The 24,090-nt window shown below is 38.6% G+C and overlaps 1 protein-coding gene across 1 annotated transcript in view; it reads left to right on the forward strand.

Moving 5' to 3' along the window:
* Window positions 1-24,090, forward strand: part of fat4 (FAT atypical cadherin 4) — a 363,920-nt gene that overhangs the window by 315,506 nt on the left and 24,324 nt on the right. Inside the window, exons 13-14 of the mRNA XM_059965100.1 lie at window positions 16,741-16,826; window positions 23,183-23,362. Of these exons, the coding sequence (XP_059821083.1) occupies window positions 16,741-16,826; window positions 23,183-23,362 (266 nt within the window). The remainder of the gene's footprint in view (window positions 1-16,740; window positions 16,827-23,182; window positions 23,363-24,090) is intronic.

Raw genomic sequence — 24,090 nt, forward strand, 5'->3', positions numbered from 1 at the left:
TCTTAAGCAGCAAAACTAAGGAGGTGTGACCTTAGCTTAGGCGCATTTACAAAAGTTCATGCGAATACTAATCGTTTCAGTCATTTAACTTAACCGGCAAGTCTCCAAAGGGTTGTCTTTATTATTCACAGGCTTTGGCGCAAACCCGTTCAACCTGCTTGGTTGTCTAACAATGGCATCCCCATTAACCGTTGCCTCTTTTTCGGTGAGCCCCCCCGTGGGGAACTTGAGTAGTTTTGCGTGGTGGACTCCCGCCCGCCCCGTTCATCGGGGTTATTTTAGCAACACCATGCCCCAGACTTAGACCATTTCCACCCAATTCTTTGATTTTACCCAGGTGGCTGGCCCTTTTATCAGTCCCCTTCAGGCTATTGGTGTTTGATTCTAACTCTTCGCTCAAGAAGCATGTCGAAGGCGGCCTCTTCACACCCCATCCTGGCATAACAATAGAGTGGGGGGCCCCGCTATCCCCCTGCTCACTCTGTGAGCGATCTGCCAGGTTTAAGATTTCTTTCTTCGATTTGGAAACTACAGACTTTCCGTTTCCTTCAACAACAATCCTCATTCCCCCCATTCTTAAATTCTGCGTTAACTTTGAACCCACCTTCGAGTACAAACACCGGTGAACTCACACTTCTCCCGGTTAGCAAGGTTAACCCTTTTTCCACTGAACCAAGTCTATCTGACCCACAAGGACGGCGGCCCCGTTCCCCTGAATCAGATACCTCAGACTTCTTCTGAGCTCCGTTACCAGGTTCAGCACCACACTCAAACGGGACATTTGCCTCTTCCAGGCTTTCAACACCCGTACCTTTTTCAAATTCTAACTTCACCCGATTCTCCCAGTTACTCTCTGGGCAGCTCCCACCCGGGGAAGATGCAACCCTGCGAACTGAAACAACCTCCTCTGCCCTTTTAGCAGACTCCTTCGAGGCAAGGGTACCCTTTCCATCTAGGACTGCCCTCACCTCGTTATCGGGAACACCTTTAGAACTCTCAAGTTCTTCAAACAATTCTGCCAAACCAGACAGATCATCCATGTCCAACTCGGGACCTTTTAACAGCTTTATCTGTTTCTCATCTTTATTTCCTACCTTTAGGACCTTTCTCTTCGCTAAGGGCAGATCTATCTCCTCTTCCTTACCCCCTTTCACTTTACTACTCTTCGTCTTACCACCCTCTAAACCCTCATGGCACAGGGTCATCAAAGACGTCTCGGCCAAATCAAAACTGGCCAGATTTAAACTGCTCTCGTTCTCAGCTCTCTCTCTCGACTTGCTGCGAGTGACCGCGCCAGCGAGATGGTCCTTGGGCACTAGGGGCGGGGCCACCATACTCGCCAGTCGCCAGGTCGGCAACATGGCTGACCAAACCTTACCCCCTGCTAAGTCGGTCCCCAGCAGGATGTCCACGTCAGCTCTCGGGAATTCTGAGGGCACCCCTATTTCAACTGATCCATATACCAGCTCACTATCCAGAATGACCTTATATAAGGGCACCATTTCTATCCGTTTATTTATTCCTTCCACCTTTACCATGCCCGTTTCCCGACCAAATTCTAGTACCTTACGGCTAACCAGGGATAGTTCCGCGCCCGTATCCCTCCAGATTCGTACGGGAACTGGTGTGTCTCCCTCCATCACAGACACGGTTCCGTGTGACAGACAACTCCCAGAGCCTTCTCGTACTCTGTCTACCCTCGGCTCTCTGGTCGATTTACTGAATACCACGGCACACCCGATAGGGACTGCGGTTTTCCCTCTTCCTATCTCCTTTCTCGGAGCAAAGCATCAAGATGCAATGTGCCCCTCCTTTCCACAATTAAAACAGGTCAAACCCGGAACCCTCTGGCCGTCTTGCCTTTCCCCCTCAACCTTACCGCTAGCTCCCGGTGGGACCTCTGCCTCACTCGTCGGACTTTCTCGATCGTTCCCACGGTCTCTCTCGGGACCTTTATTCGAGGAAGTCTTTGTCTTGTGGGTTAGGACATATTCGTCCGCAAACCTAGCAAATTCTGACATGGACTTATCCGGCTTCTCATTCAAATACACCCGGATCTCCTCCGGAACACAACTTTTAAATTCCTCGATCAAAAGTAACTCCCTGAGACGTCCACCCTTTCCGCGGTGCACCAACGGTCCAAGAGCACCCCCTTCTCATGGGCTCGCTCGGTATACGTTTGATTCCACCCTTTCCTTAAATTTGTAAACTTTTGTCTATAGGCCTCAGGTACCAATTCGTAAGTCCGGAGAATGACCTTTTTTACCTCATCATAATTCTCCACTCCTCCCTCCTCCAGGGACAACGCCACATATGCTCGTTGGGCTTTCCCCTTTAACACACTTTGTAACGCCACCCACTGCTCTTTTGGCCACTTCTGATTTACTGCCACCTTTTCAAAAAGCAAGAAATAACTATCGACATCTGTCTCCTCGAACAGGGGCACCAATCTTAACTCACTATTAACATTAAACCGCTCTGCTTGGTCTAACCCTTGATCTCTTCGCTCGTTCTTCATCTTCTCAATTTCCCAGTCATGTTGCCTCTGTTTCATTTTCTCGGCCCGTTCCTCTCTTTCTCTTTCTCTGCCCGTTCCCTCTCTTTCTCTTCTGCTTCTAGCTTCTTTAGGTGAATTTCATGCTGTTTTTGCCTTTCTCTTTCTCTCTCAGCCGCTTCCAGCTCTTTTAACTTAATTTCATGTTCCAACTTTAATTTCTCCACCTCTAACTGAACCGTCCCACTTGATGGTACCTTTTCAGGGATATCTCCCAATACCTCAGCTTCAAACACCTTCTTCCCAATGTAATACTGGGTTATGGCCATTCGTACCTCCCGCTTTTTCATGGACGACCTCACTTCTGTGAGGTTCAACCCCTTCGCTAAATTTAACAAATCTGATTTGGTGACCGCCTCTAGCGCCCCCACCGTCTGGTTTTCCATAAATTCACCCATGTCCATCTTTGCTGGTTTCCCGTCTGGCTACCCGCATAACCAGATTCACGTTTTTGATTTACAAGCCCGATTTACTGGCCTCCCAATTTGGTGTCAAATCCCGAGACGAGAAACCCCAAGTTGTTACGAATCCCGTAACTGGATAACTCACCAGCAAAGATAGAGAGGTCCGTTGAAGTCTGATGTCACTATTTTCAAATGTTTTTATTTATAAAGGGACACAAAAGTAAGGTTAATACATACATTCAGATAGTGCACATTGTCAACACTCAATCTAAAGCACAGGTATAGTACTAATCATCATTAAGAAGTGAGCTCTACGGTTGTCTAGGGGTTAATAGATTGTCCGTTGGAAATATAAAAGTCACTCAGAAGTCTGCAGGCCTCAGCCCTTTTGAAAATCGCTGGATTTCACGTGGGGCGACCGAGAGAGAGAGATGGGGGGAGAAAAGAAAGAACTTGCGAGTCTTGATGAAGCTTCCGTGAAATCGGGGGAGTGTTGGTTCCCTCTCCCCGATGTTAGTTAAAAGCGGTTTTCTGTGATTCCAGCCACAAATTCCAATCCCGGAATCTAACGCACGTGGCTTCCTTCAGAATGGCTTCCCGCTGCTGCGGGAACACTCTCTCATGTCTTCTTGGTGCGTCTGAAGGGGCTGTCCCCCTGAGACTCTCCTTTATACTTCCTTACGGGGTCGCAGGTGTCAATCAGATTGGGATGATGCAATCTCTCAACCAGCCCACCTTGCCCGAGGGCTTTTCACGTGATCTCCATGAGACAATAGTCGCTGTCGTCTTATTCTGCATCCCGGGTGGGACGTGCAATTTGGCACATTTCTCTCTCTCTCTCTCCTACTGGGTCTGACCCCCCCCCCCCCCGACGGGTGCTCTTGCGATTCTCACAAAGGAGGGGGCTGGGATCATAACACCAGCGTTTTAATGCTTAGTTTGTATTCTAACATCAACATATGTGTATTATACAGGTTGAGCACCCCTTATACAAAATGCTTGGGGCTGCAAGTGTTTTGGATAATGATTTTTTTCAGATTTTGGTATAGTTGCATCTATATAATGAGATAACTTGGGGATAGAACTCAAATGTAAACATGGAATCCATTTACATTACATGTAGTATATAGCTGGTGTAATGGCTCACAAACTGAAGAGTCCGTAATCTGAGCACAATCTGATACAATGGAACAGGGTCCTCCAAAGACTGTCAGAGTTGAATGATCACTCCTGACCACATTTATTATCAGGTTCCAGCTTGGTTCCAGATTGGCTTCATATCCACCATCAATTTCAAGCAGCCATCTGTTCCACAGCAACTGCAATGGGAGAGGATGTAGCTTTATATAATATTTTTAATAATGTCATGCAGGAAACAATTACATGTGCATTGAGCCATCAGAAAGGTAAACTATCACTATCTCAGCCATCCAGATGGACAGTCACTGGCTGTTTGTCATCACAATCATTCCCAACTCTGAATTTATGTGCTACCTGTAAGCTATCTTAGTCTTACACTTGTTCATCACACTTATGTACTGATGCAGCTGTTTGTATGTTAGGTTGTCATCATCGACAATCTTGGCAAACTCATTAATGAATTTCTCTGCTGCTTCATGAACAGCTGATGTTTTATCACCACAAATCTTTAAAAATTATACACCGTGCCTTTCCTTAAGCCTCTGCAACCATCCTCCTGTATAGTCATATTTACCTTCAATTTTCAGTTCATCATGATAGATCTTTGCTTGTTTTATGATCAGCATACCATTAAGCAGCATATGATGACGACGCTGACGAATCCAGTCTTGCAATACACATCAAGATCTTCATTTTTTGCTTTTTGCAGTGTTTTTCTATTTTTCATTAACATCCATTCATTATATATGCTTGGTCACTTGTCAGAACTGTCTGTATTGCACAGAAATATGCACACTGCCTGGGAAACTTCCCATTGCTTTGTGGAATTCTTTTGTGATGTCACGTCAGAACTTTAAAAAAAAATCAGGTTTCAAAGTTTTTCGGATTTTGGAATTTTAGATAAGTGTTGCTTAACCTGTACTATAAACAGCAGAGCTCTGAGTTAATTTTAACACTGGATCTTATACTTGAGTATCATTTTCACACAGGCAAAAAATTACTGATCTCTGAGAAATGTTGATCATTCAGCATTTGTGCACAAAATTTAGGCTAACACTTCAAATGTCACTGAGCAGTTGCTTCATTATTGGAAGCTATATCAGAGAGGTGATAAAGCAAAGTCTGCCAATGTGTATATAAAACTGAAACATCATTTTCTGAAGAAAAGCAGCTTTTTCCATTATTCTATCTGACTCCATTCTCTCAAATCAGTGGTTCTTCACCATATTATTGCTTCTAAATTTTCTGTCAACAAGTTTAACAACCATTGCTAGCTCTTAAGGATACTGCTCCAGACATACTCAGATTCTGTGGAGTCACAGTAAGGACATGTATCACATGAGACAAGGTCCTAAATTGAGTGCAGTTTTCAATTACCTTTTCATTGTCCATGCAGTCTTTGACCTCCGTCCTTGATGTGACATACTTATTGCACCACAAAATGGTGGAATTCATGAGAATGAAATGAATTATTTTGTAGTAATGCTATTAGACAATGAGATATAAGAGTAGAATTAAGCCATTTGGCCCATCAAGTCTGCTCCGCCACTTCATCATGTCTGATCCAATTATCCTCTCAGCCCAAACTCTTTCTTCTCCCTAGATCCCTTCGTGCCTGACCAATTAAGAATCTATCAACCTCTGCCTTAATTATACATAAAAAACTTGGCCTCCACAAGCACCTGTTGGCAAAGATTCACCGCCCTCTGGCTAAAGAAATTCCTCCTCACCTCTGTTCTAAAAGGAAGCCCCTCTATTCTGAATTGTGTCCTCTGGTCTTAGACACTCCCACCATAGGAAACATCCTCTGCACATCCACTTTATCAAGGCCTTTCACCATTTGATAGGTTTCAATGAGATCTCCCCTAATTCTTCCGAATTCCAGTTAATACAAGCCCAGAGCCATCAAGGTTCTTCAAATCACAAGCTATTTAACCCTGGAATTATTTTTGTGAACCTCCTTTGAATCTTCCCCAGTTTCAGCATATCCTTTCTAAGATAAGGGGTCCAAAAACTGCACACACTACAAGTGAGGTCTTGACATTACATCCAAGCTTTTATATTCTACCCCTCTTGAAATGAATGCTAAAATATTGTGTTTGCCTACCTCACCACAGACTCAACCTGCAAATTAACCTTCAGGGACTCCCAAATCCCTTTGCACCTCATATTTTCTCTTCATCTAGAAAATAGTCAACCCTTTAATTTCTTCTATCAAGTGCATGACCATACTCTTCCCGACACTGTATTCCATCTGTCATTTCTTTGCCCATTCTCCTAATCTGTCTGTCCTGTAGCCTCTCTACTTCCCCAAAACTACCTGCCCCTCTATTTTTCTTCATATCATCTGCAAACTTTGCAACAAAGCCATTATTTTCATCATCCAAATCCTTGGCATATAACATAAAAAGAATCGGTCCCAACACAGACCCTTGTGAAACACCATTAGTCATCGGCAGCCAGTCAAAAGAGGCTCCTTTTATTCCCACTCTTTGCCTCCTGCCAATCAGCCACTGCTTTATCTATGCTAGAATCTCTACTGTACTACCATGGGCTTGTAGGTTGTTAAGCAGCTTTATGTGTAGCATCTTGTCTAAGACCTTCTGAAAATCCAATTACACAGCATTGACCAATTCCCCTTTTTCTTTCCTGCTTGTTACTTCTTCAAAGAATTTCAACAGATTTATCAGGCAAAAATTTCCCTTGAGGAAACCATGCTGAATACGACCTATTTTATCATGTGCCTCTAAGTACCCTGAGACCTCATCCTTAATAATCATCTTAAACATCTTCCCAACCATAGATATCAGACTAATTGGCCTATTGCTTCCTTTCTTTTGATTCTCTGCCTTCTTGAAGAATGGAGTGACATTTGCAATTTTCCAGTCTTCTGGAACCATTCTAGAATCTAGAGATTCTTGAAAGATCATTACTAATGCCTCCATAATCTCTTCAGCCAACTCTTTCTGACCTCTGGGTGCACCATCTTGTGCTGATGACTTATCTACCTTCAGACCTTTCAGTCTCTCAAGAGCCTTCTCTCTAGATATGGTAACTTCACACACTTCATGCTCCTTGACACCTGGAACTTCCACCATCCTGCTAGTGTCTTCCGCAGTAAAGAATGATGCAAAATACTTATTTGGTTCGGCTGCTATTTATCTTCTCCCATTACTACATCCAGCATTGTTTTCCAGCAGTCTGATATCCACTCTCACCTCTCTTTTACATTTTTTATGTATCTGAAGAAACTTTTGGTATCCTCTTTAATATTGTTGGCCAGCTTACTTCTGTATTCCATCTTTACCTTCTTAACGCTTTTTTAATTGCCTTCTGGTGGTTTTTAAAAGCTTCCCAATCCTCTAACTTACTGCTAACCTTTGGTCTTTCATAGGCCCTTTCTTTGGCTTTAGTGCGTAAGTGATGGTCACCTGTGGGACAAAAGACTTGTTTCCTTGAGGTGGAACTAAAATGGTACCATTTCAGCTCCAATTTTTAAACATTAGGTTCCACACTTAGTGCTTGATCCAGTAACTCCAGGAAGCTTTCTGTCTTAAAACTGGCAGCAATACAAGAAATTAATTCCAGTAGTTCAGTGATTCTCTTTAAAGATCAGGATTAATAGTGGAGGGCTAATATGTGTGCTTAGAACAAACCCTTCATGCACTAGAGATCTAGATCAAGTTTCTAAAACCCATGTTCTAAGGGAGCTATGAATTTGACCCCCACAGGCTCTCTACTCATCAACATTGTTAAGGGTCTTGCCCTTTACAGTGTACTGAATCTTTACATTTGACTTACCAAGGTCTAAGTATTTCATATTTCATATTTGTCCAGATCTAACACCATCTTCCATTTCTCCATCTATATCTGCAACTGATCCATAACTTATTGTATTTTTTACCATTCTTCTATACTATCCACAACAGCACCAACCTCATATTATCTGCAAACTTACCCATCCATCTAGATTTTCATGCAGGTCATTTATATACTTCAGAGACAGTAGAAGTTCCAGTATAGGTCCATGCAGTACTTCATTAATCATGACCTCCAGCTAGAAGAAGTCCCTTTGTCCACTTCCCTCTGTTTAATATGGGCAAGCCAGTTCTAAATCCAAATGGCCAATTCTGCATGGATCTCACTCATCTTAACCTACTGAATGAGCTTTCCATGAGGGACTTTGTTAACCACTTTACTAAAATTCACATAGAAATCATCCACAGCTCTGCCTTCATCAACCACCCTCATCACCTCATCGAAAAATTCTAATCAAGTTAGTAAGACACGACTTGCCTCACACAGAGACATGCTGGCTCTCCCTAATCAGGCCATGGTTTAAGATTAAGCTTCATTTAATCTTTGTGAAATATTTTCCAACATTAAGGGTGTAGTATGAATCCACATTATTGTTGTAGTCCAAATATCCCTCAGTAAAATAAATTTGGAATGATCAGCCTACATGCTTATTACCTATTTTCGCTCCCATTCTTCACTTATCTTGCTTCTGTTAAATTTAATTTTCTCTCCTAATATGACATGTGGAATTCTGTTTTACTTAAATGTTGAAATTTATATGATTAATATACACATTTTATATTGACTCATTCATCAGAACCTCCATTCACCTTATTGTTAAGGAGGGTGGATTTCCTGGTGACTACCCATTTTAATTGTACTTCAAAGTTCAAAGTAAAATTTATTATCAGAGTATATACACGTCACCACATACAACTCTGAGAGTCTTTTCCTGTGACCATACTTAGCAAATCTATAGAACAGTAACTGTAAACAGGATCAATGAATAACAAACTGCAAATGCAAATATAAATAAGTAGCAATAAATAATGAGCATGAAATAACAAGATAAAAAAGTCCTTAAAGTGAAGCCACTGATTGTGGGAACACCAGAAATAGAATGAGTGTAGCTATCAAATCACAAACAAGAGAAAATCTGCAGATGCTGGAAATCCAAGCAACACATGCTTGAGAAAATGCTGGAGGAACTCAGCAGGCCAGGCAGCATCTATGGAAAAAAGTACAGTTGCTGTTTTGTCCGAGACATTTCTGCAGGACTGGAGAAAAACAAATGAGTAAATATAAAACATGGGGAAGGTAGAAGGAAACGCAAGTTGATAGGTGAAACTAGGAGGGGGAAGAATGAAGTAAAGAGCTAGAAAGTTGACTGGTGAAAGAGATACAGGGCTGAAGAAGGGAGAGTCCAATAGGAGAACAGAAGGTCATAGAAGAAAGAAAAGTGGGAAGGACCACCAGAGTGAGGCGATGGATAGACAAGGAGATAAGGTGTAAGAGGGAAAAGGAGATGGGGAATGGTGAAGGAGAAGGGGAGGGGCATCATTACTGGAAGCTCAAGGAATCAAAGTTCATGCCATCGGGTTGGACATTACCCAGATGGAATATAAGGTATTGTTCCTCTAACCTGAGTGTATCCTCATTGCAGCAGTCGAGGAGGTCATGGATTGACATAGTGGAATGGGAATGGGAAGTGGAATTAAAATGGGTGGACAAGGGGAGATCCCACTTCTTTTGGTGGATGGAGCATAAGTGCTTGGCAAAATGGTCTCCCAATCTGCGTTGGGTCTCACCGGTATACATACAGGAGGCCACACATGGGGAGAACCAAACACAGAACTCCAACAGAATCAAAGGTGAATTGCTGCCTCACCTGGAAGGGGTGTTTGTGGCGCTGAATGGCAGTGAGGGAGGAGGTGTAGCACTTGTTCCATTTGCAAGGATAAGTGCCAGGAGGGAGATCAGTGGGGAGGAATGAATGAACAAGGAAGTTGCATAAGGAGTGATTCCTACGTAAAGCAGAAAGTGGTGGTGCATAAGTATAGCTGTCACCTTTGGTTCAAGAGTCTGATGGCTGAGGGGCAGTAACTGTTCTTGAATCAGGTTGTGCAAGTCCAGAGGCAGTTGTACCTTCTAGCTGATGGAAGCAGCGAGAAAAGAGCATGGTCTGGGTGGTGAGGATCTTTGATGATGGATGCTGCTTTTCTATAGCAATGTTTCTTGTAGATGTACTCAATGGTTGGGAGAGCTTTATCCGTGATGTATTGGGTTCAATCCACTAACTTTTGTAGGATTTTGTAGAATGGATACTTCTCATTTCCATTCTGACATGGGGGTCCATGGCCTCCTTTACTGCCACAATGAGCTCTCTCAGTTTGGAGGAGTAAAACCTCATATACCATCTGGGTGGCCTCAACCTGATAGCTAGAATGTTGATTTTTCTAACTTCCGGTAATTTATACCCCATTCTCCCTTTTCCATTTCCTATTTTGGCTCCACTCTTATCCCTTCTCTTATCCACACCTCTCTCTGGTACCCCTCCTCCATCACTTTCCCCCATGGTCCACTCTCCTCTGCTCTTAGATTCCTTCTTCAGCTCTTTACCTTTTCTTCCTATCACCTCCACTTCATACCCCCTCACCGGCCCACCTACCTTCCCCATCACCTGGCAACTTGTGCTCCTTCCGCTCCCCTAACTTCTTATTCTGACTTCTTCCTCCTCCCTTTCCAGCCCTGACAGACGTCAACTGTTCATTCCTCTCTATAAATGATGCCCGATGCACTAAGTTTCTCCAGCATTTTATGTGTTAGGCTGGATTTCTAGTATCTGCAGAATGTGTTTATGATAACTGAAGGTTTAAGGGTGCTCTGAGGTATGTGAGTAACTGCTAGGCCTGCATTGCTCTAGGGATTTTGCTGAGGACTCAGTAATCAGCAATGAATTAAGCTTTCAATATTTAATGTTCAGAATTCATTTAGTTCCAGGACAATCAAGAGTGCTATAAGCAGATCGACAGCATCCCTGCTGACTAGGCTATTCTTCCTTGAGCCATTTTTCTACATTAAAAATGTTGTATAAAGAGTTTTTATTTCAGAGGTGCATATACATAATTGTGTATTTTTTTGCCAGATTGCATTTGGCCAAGTCAAGGATAATGTCTGAAATGCTGCAGAATAGATGCAGTTTTAGTAGCCTTAGGAGATAACTTCCTATAAATCCCTCATTGCTATTTTTGAAGCAATTGTGAAAGAGCCATTTGGTTAGGTTAATCAGCCATGTGTGTCTTCAAGTGTGTAGACACGTAGGAAATATATTGCCCAGATGTCACACCGCTTATAGTAAAAAACACAGACTTTCAATGCTTTCTTATGGGAATTTCCATGGAAAGCTGGGAAAAGCATTAAACTGTCAATTTTGAAAAATGACTGTGTTAGAACAAACCAAGGCATCAAAATAACAGAGGCAAAGAGGCTGCACTGCACACTGTGCTCAGATCCCACCACAGCAAGCAGAATGACACCACAGAGTAAGTGTAACTGTGACCACAGGTAAATTCTCTCACAAAATTCAATTATTCATCTAAATACTGGGATAAACATTCTGTTAGGGCTAATTCAGAAATTGTATCTAAAATGTATTCAAAGTTTGTATTTGTTGAGTTGCAGTTCACATTTCTGAGAAATTATTTCCTTAATGACATATGTGAATGGGATAGTTCTTGGGAACTATCTGATATTCTTTTTATTTATAAAGTACTAGTTACTAGTTATTTAAAAATATATTACTATGCCCACTCATAATAAAACTTACAATCATACGTACTAACCTGTAAGAAATCATTAAACTTTGCCTCCTAATGTCTGTGCCCATAAGAAAATGAATGTAATGTAAGGAGCCTCGTAAATCGATGATTTGGCAGTGTCTGTCACTTTGACCCTGGAGGCATCTCCATTTTATAAGTGGCACCTGAGCCAAGGGTTTGAATCTTAAACCAACAAAAACAGCAGTATGAATCAAAAATGTGGATATTTTTGGGTGTGAATTATGCTGAAGGTTCCCTGATACTTTGTGCCAGTTCAGTCAATTCCATGCTATTACTGGCAGAAGTAAAAGGAAACTTGACCCTTCTGTGTTGAGTATTACCTCACTTAGTATTTTTCTCCATTCTGCAGTTAGGGCCTTTCTGTAGAATGCAATAAAATGAATGTTAATGACCAAAATTTTGTAACTCTGCCATATTTTATGTTCTACCTCCCATTATCCTGAGTTGTATTGCTTTCTTTTTACAATATTTTTATTCAGAAGAAAAAACAAGATTTACAGAGTGCAACACATAGATACATCTCAACATAACTTGTGTACATTCATATATTGTAATAAAATTGATCAAAATGTTATAGCATAACACAAAAGGTATACTACTCTGTAATCAAAAATTTAAAGATAGGTCATACATCATAAAAGAATTTTTTATATAAAAGTCAACCCCCTACCAACTACCAAAGAAAAAAGCTGATGGATGATAATGGATAATTAGAAAAAAAACATTCGCTTAAGAAGAGAAGATAAAAATTTTCATAAAAGTCTGTGCACTGTTAAACTTTATAAATTGGAAAAGTAATTTAGGAAAGGTCCCCAGATATCATAAAAAGATTGTTTCGAATTTAAAACTGAGCAGCGGATCTCTTCTGAATTTAAATAAGACATAATATCACATAGCCATTGAAGATGTGTAGGAGGGGTAGACTCCTTCCATTTAAGCAGGATTGCTCTCCTTGCTAAAAGAGGTAAAAACTAAAACCTGTAGGTTAGGAGTATTTAAAGTTATATCTTCATTTGCAATAATACCAAACAAGGCAGTAAGGGGATTTGGGTCAAATTGGACCCTAAAAAGTTGTGCGAAGGTATGGAATACTTCCCGCCAAAACTTTTCAATTTTAGGGCAAGACCAAAACATATGGATTGAGTTGTATTGCTGACAGAAAAATAATCTTTAACTGTCCAATACACCACATGTATGTTTTTATTGTTGAGTTCTTAAATGTTGCATTTTTTTTAATTCAATCCTTTATTTCTGGCACATTGTTTAAATTGAGAACTGTGTATACTCAGCTGACAGATGGCAGTTGATCTGATCTACCACTCACACTCATCCCATACTCTAACCCATGGTCAGTGTTAATCCTTTAACTTGGACCATTGCCAGTGACCTCACTGTCTCCATTCACAGCCACCTTGCAAACGGATAGGCTGTGAGGCCTTCAGATGACACATCCAGAAATTGTGCCCACAGCACCATCCTAGACAATTCATTGCTGTCAAAGTCTGTTTCAGTAAAATTACTTGCCTCAGATTTTAAAACAAAAGAAAATTTAGAAACAAAAGCTATTGTTATGTTTTTAACAAAGAAGTAAATAATAATTAAGCAGAGTAGCTCAACTTACCTTTTTGATTGAGGTCAGGAACCTCATTCAAAATGTGGTCACAAGTGATGCAGCAGCTAAGACTGATAGGTGTTGAGGTCTTGATTTGGTACATAACAGGCTCCTTGGTTCAGTATGTACACAGAAATTCTAACAGTCGTCATCATGACTGACTTAACTAAAATTTTTGGATTCTGATAGACACTGCCTGCTTTTTCTATGTTTGCTCAAGGTTGTTTCAAGGTTACAAAGTAATCAGCCCCACCTTTTATGAGCACATTGTGGGTTAATCACAAGGATAATCAGTTGCAAATTTTGGACCAGTTGAGTGCATTTCTGCAAAAACCACAGAAAATATGTTTGACAACACTGAAAAATGGGATTAGAAGCAATAGATTAACATGCACCTCTCACTTCTGCCATCTGAGTTGTATCTAACCCCACAAGATGGAATAAAATATCTCAAACTTAAATAGAAGACTTCAGTAGCAAAGAGGAATGGGAAGTTCCTTTATATATTCCCTTGCGCTCAAGATGCTGCCACTTGAATGAGTGAATTACTTAACCAGTTTGAGAAGCTGTGAAATGAAACACCAATTTGCAAGTAGCACAGCTGTGTTTATTTCTTCTGCTCCACCTACTTTCTCTTCTTTTTCATTTTCTGTTTGATTGTTGCAAGAATTTCACCATTCTTTTCTATTAGATGTTGGTTTCAATATTAAAGTTAGATAACGAAAGCTGTTGAGAGCACCAAGAAATAAGAAATTACATCCGAGAAAGATAAATAACACATTGACCTTACAATGAGATGATTAAATGGTAATTAATGTTACAAAAACAAATCACCAACAAAGCATTCAGATTCTGTTGAAAGCAGCAAGTGTCCAGTTTTTGAGTATAGCTTGTTTCAATTACCCCAACTAAATAATGCTTGTCGTACTGTTTTTGAACATATTCTTTCCAACCACTGTTAGGAATGTAAATGTCCAGCATTATTCTTTGCCTTCACTGTGCCATTTTCTGATATATTGTATAACATAACCAAGCCACTGATAACATCTTACAACATAATTGAATTTACAGTGTCTAAATCTGATACATAAATCTTCAGAACATCCCATATAACATAAACAAAAAGTGAAGGGGCTGCATAAAACAATAAATTACATCAGTGGCTGTATATTCATAGGCATACAAATGCAAATAGGCATACTGTACATGTGATTTAAATAAGTATAAAGGGAAATTCCCACCATGATACTATTCATTATAAATTCTTTAACAAAGTAGTTGTCGAAGGTAGATTGAAGGTATTTGAACATACTTAAGAAGGAAACAATATTTAAAAAGGTGCAAGCATTCACAAATTGATTGAACTTCAATGATGAATTTTAAATTGAATATTGAATGTTTTGAAATGTAAGATAATGCACATTTAAATAATTGACTGATGAAGTAATTTGAGATTAATTCCCATAAATATCGACCTGTTTCGTACCTTTAAAATTAATCTGAATCAATTTTATAAGTCAGTGGTATGGGTGTGGGGTGGGAAAAAGAAAAGATTGTAAGAACAAGTAAGCTGGATGACAAGCTGAAGTAAACAGTCTTATTTCATCTTGACTTGCTTACCTCAGATATGATGAAATCTCAATTAAACTGAAAATTTTTAATGCCCGTTTTCTCCCACCCTATCCAAAAGAGAATGAACAAATTAATTTTAAGCATAATATTTATATTGTATAAACCTTATTTATATGAATTTCTATTTATTTTACCACTGGATTTATCTTCGTGGAATTGAAAGTATATTCATGACTTTGAGAGAAATTGCATAAAGAGAAACTTGAAGAGACAAATACATAAGAAGTTAATGAACTTTCACAGCTAAATTTGTTGAAATTGAATAACTAACAAACTGTACCACAAGATCACATTACCAGAGCTCCTCTTAGTTTAAAAAAACACTGAAATGTTTCAATGCTAAAGAACTAAAAGAAATTTAGGATGTAAACACTATTACAGTGATAAAATGTATTTTATTTGACATGCAGGCATGTGTGAACTAACACAATTTGTCAACACAGAATGAAATGGGAAATCTATTGTAATAACTGCATGGGCAGTTTGTGCACTTTTCAGTGGTACATGGCTAGGAGAAATCAGTTTAGGCTTGAGATCTGTTTATAACATAAAACTGTCATGTTAATAGTTTTCATTGTTTAGACAATTCTTTAAGTTCTGAACAAGCACAACAAATGGTCTCAATCTTTGACTAGATGCCATTAATTAAATTTTCAGCACACATGATGTGATTTATTAGAATAGGATACATTGATTAGATTGAGTCAAATTATCCTTTTTTATAGAGTGTATCTGAAATCTACAATGTGTGGATTAAGTTTTATTTTCAAACAATGAGGCATTTAAAAATTTTCTGTAACTATTTCCCAATCAGCAATGGTATAGCATTAATAAAGTTACCACACACAATCACATCCTCACTAATTAAAATACAAAGTTGACCAAGATGTGTCAAAACACTATTCATAGTTAACTGTGGTCTAGTTGAAGTAACAAACCTACAGTTTTCTGAGGTATTATGTATTTTGCAGAACAAATCAATAAAAATAATTTCTTTTTTTGTATTTTCAAAAAAAAATCAAATACATCCCACTCAGTTTCTTATCAGACAGCACTCTCTTCCTAGGAATCAATCCAGTAAATCTAGGTTACACCTCCTAAACACAGGTTTATCCTTTCAAAGGTAAATAGTCTAAAGGAATATTGTCATCTAAAGCCCTGTATAATTTCAGCATAACTTGCCAAAAAGACTAATTTACCATTTGCCTTCAAAAGTGCTTCCTATATTTGTGATTCATGTACATTATTCCAAGCAAAATTAATAATTTCACAATGCCCCATGTACATTCCATCTGTCACTCTCTTGCCATCCTCTGAGATCGTCTACATACATTTTTCCTCTTCCTGGATTTCTTTCCTTTCTAACTTTGTGAAATCAAATTCATGGCACTGGTGTTTCTCTGCATATGTTTCCCAACTCTGAATGTATTTAATTATTAATATATGGTTAATGGTAATGACTAACTAGACAGGAGATTGATTAGATGTAGGATTGGTCGTCACTAGTGTAACAATTACAGACTACAGTAAATGAGCACTCTCTTTTGTTTCATTGGGGGCTATTCTTGAGTCTATTTTGGATGATTGATGGATTTCTACTTCCTATTGCTTCACATCTTAAGTGAACAACTGAGTGGACATTTCATGAGAATTTATTGCAGCTTTGCAAAGATTGCTACTCCAGAAAAACTGTATTGGGAAATGGTTAAGAATACTGTCATGTTAAATGAAACTAAACTCCATTGTATTTCTCTTGTCCAGGTGGCATCTCTTACAGTTGACTCATGTTCTGAAGTTCAGGAAGCTGGTTATTGCACAGCTACCAGTTTAACATCAGCAAGTGATTGGTAAGAATATCACTTTTAATCGATTTGGGGGATATAGGATTAGGATATACAATATAGGATTCAGGTCTGTTTGGTCTAGAAGGTTGGTTGGAAACTTTGCAGTGGGATAAGGTTGAAAATATGGAGGCCCTATCTGACTAGGAGAGCTCCTAGATTCAGTCAGTTCCCAGGTCGTATAAAGGTTCCATTCCTAGAAATGTTGAGTATTAACATGAACATGATAAAATGAACATATAGTATCTTTATCATCTTTCCCTGAGTAGTCGTATGGTACAGAATCAGAATATCCCATGTTCAGTGGATAGTTTTAATAACCTTGTAACACTAATGGATGGTAGATTGTTTGATAAAGTATTTTTACAATCATCAGTAGAAGAAATTTACCTTGTCAGTTTCCAAAGTAAATTTATAAAATGGCCTTCCACTGTGAATCGACAACTTCATTCTTAAAGGTAATATGTCTTTGTTAACTTCAGGGAGGGTGCATTGTAAATGCTTATTTTGAAAATTGGTTGCCTTTTGAATTAACCATTTGCTGTCCCTATTGAATAACTCCTGAGGATGTTTGCAATTCTGTAACTAATTTCCCTGTTTTGAAAAAAATCTTCAAAAATGTTGGACATACTTAAGTCAATTCTTCTGTAACCTGGGTAGCTAAAGTATAACATAGAGGCTGAATCTTGCAGCCAGAATCCTGTGAGAACAGGTCTGTCAGGGGATGGAGGAGCACGCCTTGCATTGTATGAACTGCTGCTGCTAAGTTAACAAATTTCACGTCACATACCAGTGATAATAAACCTGATTCTGATACTGATAATAACAACATTGAGCCATCACTATGAATCTTCCACTCTTTTAGTAGAAGCTTTATCCAGTCCGGAATCTATTTTGTTGGTGTTACTTTGGCTGGGAATATGGTAGCTTTCATATGGGACTATTTTTTTTTCAGATTTTAGTTCCTTGCCCAACGCATCAGACTATAATTAATTTTAAGCATTTAGAATTGTGTGCATTCATGCCACTGCAATTAAAATGTATGATGTAACAAATGGAATGACTAAAACAAAACTAATAGCAGTTTGCACATTGTGCTTTGGAGGATAAAGCTGAGCAAAACCACAAGATTTTATTTTTGCTTTTTTAATACATTTAAGGTTTAACTTTGCCAGGACTCCAGGATATTTCTTCAAGAAAAGAAATACTGGAAATACTACAAGGGTAATCATTCACTTTCCCACAATTGGCAGACTGTCAAATCATCTGGAAAACTCCAAGTACATTTTTTCTTCTTGCTGTTAATTACAGTGTGGGTTCCTAGGTTTGCATTAATTTCTGTTCAACAAGATCCTAGTTCTCTTTCTGTGACAGTTATTAAGAGTTTTATATCAATGTTTAGCCATTTCAGACTTATTCTCAGTACACTCCCAGCATTAAAACACCTCCAACTTATTCCAAGTGGGCAGTTAGTTCAATCTGATGAATGTGGGAAATTGAAAATGATGCAGCTGTAGTGTGAAACTTATTGTTACATCCAGATATTCGGATCTCTCTGTGTATTAATATGTGCTGCAAGATGATAAAAATAAGATTCCCACACATCACAGCATATTTTGCCTTAATTTCAGCATGCTAAATATTGGTTGGTGAGATAATATATGGAGGTGCCTTTCAATCAGCAGTGTAATTACTTTTGGATTTATTTCTCCAAAATAGTTTGATATACTGTATGCAGAATCAGATTATCATCTTTATCAAACTTTGTTGGACTTTATGTGGCTGCCATCTAAAATGAAGCAAATGGCTCCCAAAGTATGTATTGGCCATTTAAAGTACTGTGTTTTGTAAAGTCACAATGAACACTAACTTCAATTTATATAAAGCCTTTAATGTAGTGAAACAAACAAAGTATTTTGTAGGATTGTATTCAACTGAGAAGATGATATTAGGATAGGGGGTCAGAGAGAAGTTTCAATGAATTTCTTAAAAGGAGGAAAGATCACATTTTCAGGTTGGTACCTAAAGAGTTTTGTTAAGAAAGTTGAAGGTAAAGAACCATTGGTGGGACAAAGAGAGGCCACATGGTTGGGAAGTTGTAGGACTATGAGAGATGTAAGAGGAAAGATTTCTCTTATATCTCTGATTGTTGTTGTATTGTAGGAAGCAGTGTAATCTATTTGCATTTAGCAACAGAATAAGACACCAAATAATCTGTATTTTTAAATGCATCTTTATATATGACACCAAAAAGGTCTCTCAACTGGAATATTTCTGATCAAGTATGTAGCAATATACATGTACCTTAGATTGTTATCAACTGTAATATCATTTGACAAAGATTATTGCTTCTTTCTAAACAATTTTGCTCCTAGCATAAAGAATTACTACTCTACTTTCCTTTCAAATTTCCACCAAGAGGAATTAAGTCTTCATGATTCATGGCACTGTGAGTGTCCTCAATTTTACAGAGCCTGAACCAAGCTCGAGTAATTTATCCTTGTATTTAACAGTAAAAGCAAAATGCTAGAAACCTTCAGCAGGTCAGGCAGCATCTGTGGAAAGAGAAACAAGAGTTACCTTATTAGGTTAATGATTCATCATCAAAAAGCCATTTCCAGCAATTGTTATTGTAAGAATACTGTAACTGTAAATTTGCTTTTTTGGGTGATTAGAGAACCTATTCCAGCCACAATGATCATATGTCTGTCTGTACTACATTAATGTGAGACTTTAAGTGCAGTTATGGTACTGTTCTGTCAGTTCCAAAACTGGTGTTGAGCTTTCTGCTAACCAATTCAGTACATGATATACTGTGAACCTCAAAAGTCTGAACTTTTGATAATTCAACATTAGCTACCATGCACAAATGAATTAATCCTTTTCATTAACATAAATAAATCCTCTGTAGCAGCATTGTATTCTGATTTTTCTATTTCTGGATACAACTCACACTAGCGATGGGGAAGCTGACTAGGGGGCTAATTGAATGTGACTGTCATAATAACTAGATGCTTTTTATGTCTTTTAGCCAGCAGTCTGAGAGGGTTCCTGTAGAACTGTAGTATGATTTCAGGGTCATGAAATCAATTAAAAATTATGTTTTAATATACATTGTCTCTTCACATACCTTTTATATCTGTAACTTCCCATGCAAGTTATTTGTAATTTGTGCCAGCTGGTGTCATTCATGCGTTTCAGGTTTTTAATCAGGTGTCAGATTTTTTTCAGGTTCAAATTTTGTCACTGAGGCACAGATGCATCATTGAGATATTGCTGGATTTCAGACAATTAACATGCATTGTCAGCCTGTAGTCAGAAGTGAATATAAAAAATATCCTGCTAGACTACTTTAAAGAAGTATAACAAAGTTCCCTGTGGTGAAAATAAAAATAAATTGCAGGTGCTGAGTGTCTCCAACATTCCAGAAAACATTGGAAACACATAGCACAGGCAGTATCTGTGGAAAGGGAAAGAATTAATTTTTCAGAAAAACAGCACATTATCAGAACTGGCAAAGAGAGTAAGCATATCAATGTAATGATACAGAGAAGGTAGGAGAAGGAGGCAAAGCATTATCAGGGTCAGGGTTGCTATGTTGTAGAGGCCAGTCAATAACTCAAATGAAAATCTAAAAAAAATTATACAAAAATGATAAAGTGCGAACAGTTAGGGAGAATATAAACAGTGCAATGTAAAAATGTTGAGTTACAGGATATATCCAGAGATCCAGCTGTGCTAATGGAGGGAGAAAATATGAGCCAATATCATTCAAATGGCCAGTTCTGTGATGAATGGGAAGGCAAGTTACATGAAGTAGAAAAATTCAGTATTAAGTCCAGAACACTGCAACATGCTCAAATAGAAGAAGAGCTGATGTTCCTCAGGCTTACTTCAAACATCATTATAGCAGTGAGGTCAAAGTAGGCGTGGATAGAGAATTAAGGTAGCAGACAACAAATCTTGGCCACCTTGGTAGACTCAGTGCAGATACTTCTTGAAGTGAATATCCAATTTTTATGCTTTAATGTCCCAGTGACCATATTGTGAACTGAATGTAGTACACTAGATTAGAAGGTGCATCAATAACTATCTTGACATTAAAGAAATATGTTTGCTCTTAATCACCAGAAATAAATTACTGATATAAAGCCAATGAGTAATTGTTCGGTAATTCCAGGAGTTCCTGAAAATAATGGCTTTGGTGAGATTTTGCTTGTGCAAAGCAAACAGCATAATAATGTAAATCAAAGAACATGATCTGCAGATTCTCCAGTCACAATTTTTTTTTGGAATGTATAAGTCATTTTGCGCACTGATAATGGATACTTCATTACCACAGCTTTACTATTTATCACCAGGATTTGGGCCAATGTATTTGCTTAAAAATAGTTAAAGGCAATTTTCTGAAAGATAAATTACTACTTTTCTCACTGTTAAAAGAATATTGTATGCATTGAGTTTTTTGAAATGTAACAGCTGTTCTCATGTAGGCAGAGTTATATCTGCTGGCAAATAATGTTCTGGTTTTTGCTTTTGTTTATTATTTCATTGAATATTTACAGCTCTGTTCAAATAACAGAAATCTATTTAATACATCATCTGCTTGGTACCATTTGGAATATCGCAGAAAATACTGCTGTGGTTTATAGACTTTTAGTGGGGCCTGATTGTCTGCTCTTTGATAATTTTTAAGGAGAAAAACAGATTTTGTATTTACTTTTTATAGCATAATGGATAATAAGAACTTCCTAATAGCATGTTTTCTGAGTTTCAGTGGGAGTCTGGAACTGAAAAAAATAGTCACTTAATGATCGACCAGGAAATTGCATGGGCTTCTCAGGATCTCATACTGTAATTTTATCAAAATCCCTACCCTCAGAGAAACAAATTAAATAGTTGATTTCTATAAATTAATCTTTTTTCTCCATGGCTGCACTAAATTCCAAAGGTTTGGTGAACAATGAAAAGTTGTGTGAAATTTCCAAGCTATTACTGGTTTCTTTCTTGGAAACTGAGGCGTATTTCCACTATGTGTGCATTTAGTAAATTCGTTTAACCACACTCAGGAAAGATCTACCCTCTTGTTGTGCATAGCAAAGGAAAAATTGCATATCTGAAGGGTAGACAATATCTAGGACTTCACATTGGGCATAAAGAATTCTTAAAGACTAATATAGCTTGATTTGAGTTACATAAAGTTTGTCTCTTGTTCTGACGTTTCCATTTGTAGATGATACAGGAACTTAGTAATAGAGTATGATAGAACAGTATCAGTTCCTTTGGCCTACCTGGAGCATCCTGAATTGTTATTCTACCTAGCCCCATTTATCTGCACCTGAGCCACATCCCCCCCCCCCCACCATCCCCTTCTCATGCATGCACTAATCCAAATTTCTTTTAAATATTGAAACTGAACCCACATCCACCACTTCCTCTGGCAGCTCGTCCTTTACTTGCTTGGTGGTTGCTTTCCTTTAGTGGCAGAGACACTAGCAGTAGATGCTAATTGTTGTTATTGGAACAAGCTCTAGCTTGAGCTAGGCTGACAGTATGTGAAAGACCCACAGAGTTGGGGTTGAGTAGATTCTCAAATGTGTTGGAATAGTAGAGTTGGGATAAGCATTTGTATGGCCAGGCATCTGCAAAGAAAAGTCCAGAAATCTTAAGGGAGAGGTGTTTTTCTAATTACTTACAATCTGGGGCTCTATTAAATCTCTGCTCTAACAGAGGGCAGTAAATCTCACTCATTGACAGGCCAATTTTAGTAAGCTTGGGACATGTCAACAATTAACCCCAGTAAATGGTTCAATTACAATCAGTTCTAGATTAGGGACTGTCCATGACTAACACACAAAGCATGTCAAGTGCACAAGGGAGATACATAAACAGGTTCCAGTGGAAGTTGCAGAGTTGTTGAATAAGCAACGTTATATCTGCTGACAAAAGACTGGATTTGGATTTTATTATTTGACCAGAAATTGTTTTGATCTAGTGCCTTGTTAGGAAAAGAGGTATTCATCTGTGTAGCTCTGAAAAATAATTCATTGCATACCTAAGTTTCCAGTTCATACTGCAGAATCTAGTTTAATAGAGCCAGAAAGGTAATACAGCATGGAAACAGGCCAGTTGGCCAAACTCATCCCTGCCAACCATGGAGCTTACCAAGCTAGAGCCATTTGCCTGCATTGATACACATCCCTTAAAAACCCTTCTGACCTTATATTTATCCATATAGAACTCTTGTTATAGTTGGATAATCGGTGATTATTTTAAAGTATATGTTACTATGGAGAAATCATTGTAGGTTTTTAGCTGTGTACACGTAACTTGACTTTCCATTTGTTTCTTTAATGCAATAGGACTTTGGAAGTGCAACCCAATAGGTTAACAATAGGTGGAATCAGATCGATAGAACCAATTCTTCAAAGAAAAGGTCAAGTTATTACACATGATTTTGTTGGATGCGTGATGGAATTTGCTGTCAACGGACGTCCTCTTGAACCCAGTCAAGCTCTGGCAAGCCATGGGATTCTAGACAGGTCTGACTTCTGAGAATTATATTTTGTATGTATTCTGTTAAACTAGTTGCAGAATGTAAAATACCTGCTGTGTTCATGTGATGTTTTCTGTCTGCAGTTTTGTTGACATTATTAATAGATTTATGGCCCATTAAAAACAGAAGAGAGCAATACTATGCTAGTAAGTTATGGTTTGTCCTATTAATGAGTATAATGTTTTCACTTGGAATTTACAAAGTTTAAAACGTAGTTAGGCCATTGAAATTTTATTTTGATGAAGTCACTTTTACATATATTTAAAAGTACGGATTTATGATCTTTCTGATAGCCGAAATTTCCGAAATTGAAATATTAAAGATTAAATAGACAATAGACAATAGGTGCAGAAGTAGACCATTCGGCACCTCGAGTCTGCACCGCCATTCTGAGATCATGGCTGATCATTCACTATCAATACCCAGTCCCTGCCTTGTCCCCATATCCCTTGATTCCCCTATCCATCAGATATCTATCCAGCTCCTTCTTGAAAGCATCCAGAGAATTGGCCTCCACCGTCTTCCGAGGCAGTGCATTCCACACCTCCACAACTCTCTGGGAGAAGAAGCTCTACCTCAACTCTGTTTTAATAACTGACCTCTTATTCTCAATCCATGCCCTCTGGTACTGGACTCTCCCAACATCTGGAACATATTTCCTGCCTCAATCCTATCAAATCCTTTAATTATCTTAAACGTTTCAATCAGATCCCC

The sequence above is a fragment of the Hypanus sabinus genome, chromosome 3, assembly GCF_030144855.1.
Source record: "Hypanus sabinus isolate sHypSab1 chromosome 3, sHypSab1.hap1, whole genome shotgun sequence".
Classification (NCBI taxonomy): Eukaryota; Metazoa; Chordata; class Chondrichthyes; order Myliobatiformes; family Dasyatidae; genus Hypanus; species Hypanus sabinus.